The 6000-nt window shown below is 35.4% G+C and overlaps 1 protein-coding gene across 1 annotated transcript in view; it reads right to left on the minus strand.

The window, feature by feature from the left end:
• The window catches only part of LTBP1 (latent transforming growth factor beta binding protein 1), a 181793-nt gene that overhangs the window by 67007 nt on the left and 108786 nt on the right, over positions 1-6000 (minus strand). Inside the window, exons 10-11 of the mRNA XM_062490245.1 lie at positions 1870-1992; positions 153-320 (exon numbers count right to left, since the gene is read on the minus strand). Coding sequence (XP_062346229.1) covers positions 153-320; positions 1870-1992 — 291 coding nt within the window. The remainder of the gene's footprint in view (positions 1-152; positions 321-1869; positions 1993-6000) is intronic.

Consider the following 6000-nt stretch of genomic DNA (forward strand, 5'->3'; position numbering starts at 1 on the left):
ACAACTGAAGAGTATTAACTACATTTTGGGTTACTTTTCCTGTATCTAAAGCATATACTCTGGTGGTTGCTTTATTTTTTTTTTCCTAAAGCATGCATAACAAATGTAGGAGGGGTGGGCAAGAGCTTGTATTTTTAGTGGGAAGTTCTTACCTGTTCCTGGGAGTGGACACTTCTCACAGTGTGGGCCCCAGGCTTTGCCAACACTGCAACAGCAAAGCTGCTTGCTGAGCTGAACAGAGAGAGGATGCATGCATTGCTTTCCTGCACTAACAAACCGGTAGCAGGGTCCTTTCTCTTCAGCAACTACAGGGTTATCAGCTGCAATGAAAGGGGGAGAGAGGATGGCACTGCTCACATGGAAACCAAAACAGAGAAACACAACTAGATTTCCAACACCACTTAAATTGATTAATATTCTGTCTGCAGAAGGTTTAGTTCAAACACCTCAGATAAGAATCGCAACATTAAAAAAAATCTTATTTTGCATGAAACACTCCTGAATTCCAACTTACCCTAGACCAAGGATAAGAAGTATTTCAAAGACAACAACAAAAAAAAGTGAATTCAAAACCAGCAGTTGCCATGCAGCCATAATAAAGAGTGAGAATTGTCTCTCTCACTTGTACACAGCTGCTGAAGATCAGTCACTGGCACTACACAGTTGTGTCAAGCTATAAAGCCAAAAGAACATCCATCTATAAGCAGGCTACGCTAATAAGACTGCAAAAATACATGAGATATTTTTTTCCCTAAAAGAGACAATTACATATTTACATTTTGCTATGCTTAGTTTTAATGTGGAAGAGCCAAAGACCATAAGCTATGGTTAGCATGAGGTAACAGAAAGCTAAGACCCATCCAGCTTTCTAATTTATGCATCCACATTAATATAAAGTTAACAGTTCTAGGTACCATGCTCACATAACTCAAAAAATACAAAGACTACCTAATATTCAACATGACAGTAAAAGCAAAATCAAAACCCAACAACCAACTCCTTTCTTCTGGTATTCAACTGAAAAGCAGTATGAACTTCAAACTGCTGAGAAACTCTCAGCAATTCAGTGTCATTATCTAGTAGCATAAGACAGTTATGCTGGGAAAAAAAAAGAAAGAACTCACCTATGACTTGAGACTATACTTTATTTGATAAATGTAAAAATAGCTCAGAGAAAGAACTTAGCATTATAGCTATTTTTCATTTGTACATATTCTTTGCAAAAAAAAAAAAATAAAGTGAAAAATTTAGTTTTTCTTTACATTGTCTTTTCTTTCTGCAGAGGTAATTGATCGTAACCAAAATAAAAACTAACTAATAGAGGAAAACATTTGCATTCATGTAATTCACAACTTCTTCCTTCTCCTAATTATCTCTTAATTTTTAATTTTTCTTAATTAGAAGGAAAATGGGCCAAAGATCATCCTGGGCTAAATGCTTATTAATGAAAACAACCCAGATCAAAGCTGCAGAAGTAGAAAAAGGGAGAGCAGGAGACAAAGATGATTTTGGCTGAAACTAGCAAAGAGGGGAGTAAAAAAACAAGATGTGGAAACTCCAGGCTATTGAAAAAGACTGAAAGTATGTGGGGGCTGGAGATGGCCTTGGAAATTTGGTGGCAAGAAAAATCGTGAAAAGATAGCAAGGATCTAACCACTGGTGGAGACCGAGGTCGCCAGGACAAAGAAACAGAAAAGAGGCAGGAGCACTGAGACTAAATAAATAAAGTGAATAAGAAGAGAATATGAGTTGGGGACAGAAAAACAAAGGGGACAGAATAATTGGGCCCAGTCAAATAAATCTTCATCTGAAATGTAATGAAGTATCTAATTTGGTTTAGCAAATACTTGGATTAGGAGTATTACTTACGTATGCATCTTGAGAGGGTAGGATCTGGCACAAATCCCATTTTGCAGGTGCATCTGTAGCTGCCCATGGTATTCAAGCACTCACCATTAGGACATACTCCCTGTAACTGACACTCATTGATATCTGTGGGAAAATTGAAAAAAATCACATGCTGAAACATGTATTAATATTTCTTCAGAAGTTCTCTCTCTTTTTTCAACATAGGAAGGAAAACAAGTTACAAGTTAACACTCTAATCAACACTTTCTCCCATATTGGCATGTGATTTATAACCTTTTAAAACACTGCTGAGAACATAACAGAAACACAATTATATTTATACATCATTCTTAAGTACTCTGAATTAGGAAAACAAATACACTTTGACCAGCTTATCAACCCTTCTTCTCCTGACTATATGATTGCTTGCACAGCTCAACACAGCTCACAGGAACATGCACAGAGGCCAGTTTTAGCCAATCTAGTATATTTTACAAAGGGTGGAACACTGCTTACCATATTTAATACAGCTTTTAAAATTATATTTAAGAGGGGTCAATGGCTCATTTATGCAGAAAGAAGCACAAGGCAGAACACACTTGGGCATTTGGTGTGATTCCTGGGGATGGTGCTGTGCAGGATCAGGAGCTGGACTCGATGATCCTTGTGGGTCCCTTCCAACTCTGCATGTTCTGTGATTCTGTGAACTGCTTTAATAAAGTTTGCTGTTACTAGGCTACCTGGGCAAGTGTTGCTTTCAGGGTCTGACTGAATAATCCTCCCATTCCCCAAGCACTGGGTCTCAGGTCTGTATCACACTCATGGTTACATCTGTAGTTCATTTACTCCTAAAACAGGACCTGTCTAACAATCATCTGGATCCCATCTGTAACTAAGTCAGCCAAACTAGATTTTTATTTCAGGGGACAGCAACAACATAGTTTGCACTGATAATCCAAACATCAAAATAGTACCTAAAAAATTTTAAAAATCCTCTAATTCATAATTATCTGTGTCATAAACTGTGGTCTTCTCTGTCAGAAAAATTGAGAGGAGATGGAAATAGACCTACTTTAAAATATTTACATCTATATTTTTTCCATCAGACTTTGCCTCCCTATCCTTAACACTAGGAAAAAACACTACCTTGCTGGGTAAACAAACTTCACGTGGAAGTTAGAAATTCCAGCTAGTTCTTTGAAAATCAGGTATCAGTGATCATTTATCTGAAATATATAATATTTATTTTCTTTTTTTTTTTTTTTAGCTCTTATAATACCGACCTCATTTTATTTGACCTCATTGTATTTTGCTTCCAAATTCATTACCGAGGGCAAAAGGTTGAATACACAAAACACAACAGATGTGCTGAAATTGCACTTGGAAACCTATAGAAAGATTCTTTCTTCTTTGTTTTTCTCCAGAAGTTTGGCTACCTGTCCCATGACACGAGAGTGCTTAAGTACAGCAGACTCCGGCAGTTGCCATATCAGCCACATTTTTTTTCCAAATACTCAGTGTTGAGCTTATCCCTCAGCTCTTCCAGTGCTATACCTAATATAGTATCTTGATACCACCTGGATAAACTTCACTTATTTGCATTTAGCTGTGTGTGACAAGGAGTAGTAATTTATATCCTAGAACTTTGGATGAAATGTGATGGAAACCACACGAATTACAAAGGATCAGCTCTGCCTCAAAGGAATTTTCAAGTGAAATTCCCAGACTACATGACTTTCTGACCTCAGAGGGAGTGGACTATTTAAAAATGAGAATGGCATAGGAAAAGAGCAGAAAAAACAGCTGAAATATTTTTGTACAGTAGTCTACTTTTTATCCCATCCACTGTTTAAGCAGGATGACAGACATCCTATATAAGAACAGGAGTATCTTATTTAAGGATTGCATTAATACAGAATATTTATCAAGCTAGACATTTTTGGATGCACTTGAATTTTATCAGTTTCTTAAGTTTCTTCATCAGAATCTTTCTTTCCTTTGCCTTGAAATCTCAAAATAAGATCAAAGGCATCTACACAGTTCCCAGAGGGAAGATTATCACTATTTCAATACTATTATGATGTGTGAGTATTAAAGAAATAAACTTAAATCTTCACAGTTAGCAAAATAAAGACATTATTGAAACATCACTAAATAGAAGCATAGTGATGCTATTGTCAAGTTGTTGGGAGAAAAAGACATTACTAATGTCTCCATTTTCTAAAATTAGGCCCAACTAGGACCTGATAGAAAAAAAAATACTCTGAAATATCTAGAAGCTATTACAAAGAAAATACTGGAACACTCAAGAACCCTCTATTGAATTTTCTATCTGTTGGCAATTTGGGTTGTCAGATCAGTCTTCAAATGTTAAACCACAAAACAACGGTACTTGCTTTGATAAAGCATTTTCTTTGATGTCAGAAATAAGTTAGAGGAAGAAATATTATTCTCTACTCTGAGTACAGGAAGAATGTTGATATCTGGGTTAATTTCAAAATGAAAATTCCCAACACAATCATACAAATTAAACACATGCTTATGTGAAAAAACCACATACAGATTTTGGAGCACGAGGAAAAACACAGGAGAAATGGATACACATAATGAAAATAATTTCTCTACTTACTACATTGTAATACTCAGACATTTTAAAACAACTTGCTTCCTTTCCAAATTCTCAATATTTGTTTTTCCTTACAGGAAAATTAACCTATACCACTGGGGGAAAATGGAAGCTATCTGCCAGGTGACATACATAATGTATCACTTTTTTGATGACTTTCTGAAATTAGCAGAAATGTTCTGTCTAGTGAAAACAGCATTTGAGTTTTACATCAGCAAAGAAGACAGCTTATTTTAAATAATGACAATTTGACTTGGATTTTATAATTCTTATTTTCAATAAAATGACTAAGTCTCTTGTTTGTTAAGGATTAAAATACATTGCTATTTACCTATATGTCAGCATGAAATGGGTGGCACTTTTTCTTTCTATCTAGGAGAATATTTCTACCCTTCTACATATTCTTAAGCAAGGTAAGTAATTACATGGCTTAACAGAAGTGCATGTGTACTTTCAATGTTAAAAATTATTAATATACATTTTTCACTTCTTAGATAACTTGACTCATTTGCATCCACCTTCATTTTAAGGAATGTTAAAAATCTATATATGGATGAACTTTATAGTTTGAATATTAGAAGTATGAATGTTTCAAGGCATTATTTACTAGAGTGGCTGATTTGTGGATACATGGGATCTTCCTGTAATTTATGAATACACAGTCATCCTTCTTTCCAAATGATTCAACTATTCCGTAGGAAACATTCACAGGTGCTGTCCTCATTGCCTCCGTATTCAACCTCCTTACAGATGAACTGCTCTTGTATGTCTTGTACTAAAAACTTAATTCCCCATTCACATGAGCTCTGCTCTTGCTATTTAATGTGGGCACTGCTACATTTAAGTACCAGCTTATATATATGTAAATACCAAATAACATTCCTTTTAGAGTTCCTGATACAGACATTTCTCCTGCTAAATTTGTCCAATTTTTCAAGTTAGCTTCATTGTGCATGTTCCAGTGCCTCAGCATAACTTAGTCACAGTGTATTTTAATGCCTCTTTTCCTGGTCATGTCTACTCAATGAGCTCATAGAATTACTGAGCTGATGCTCTATGCTGAATTACACAAGCTTGTCTAGGGATTCAGCAGAAATAAGCCAAAAGCTGATTTAAAAAAAAAAAAAAGAACCTCAAATTCTCAAAAGAAACATACATGCATACACATAGGAATAGTGTTTATTTAACAACTTGAGCATAAAAAAAAATCCTCCTAGATTTACTACCTATTTCACTTCATTTCAGACTGTGCTAAAAGGCCACCTATCCAAAATGTTTTCTACCACCTGCCAGCCTGCCCAGCTGTGCAAATTGCACTGGAATCAACTTGTTCAGGCAGCTGGAAAGGAAATCTGATTCAAGATTAGCAGACTTTTTTTAGCCCTCTATTTCTTGTATATGGACATAAAAAATAATTCAATTTTACATTAGTATAGGAATAAGAATTCATTTTCTCCATTGTAAAAACTAGAGAAAAATGTCTGGATAACATCTTGTGCAGAAGTACAAACTCGTGGCATGTTTGA

This window comes from Cinclus cinclus, chromosome 3, assembly GCF_963662255.1.
Source record: "Cinclus cinclus chromosome 3, bCinCin1.1, whole genome shotgun sequence".
Classification (NCBI taxonomy): domain Eukaryota; kingdom Metazoa; phylum Chordata; class Aves; order Passeriformes; family Cinclidae; genus Cinclus; species Cinclus cinclus.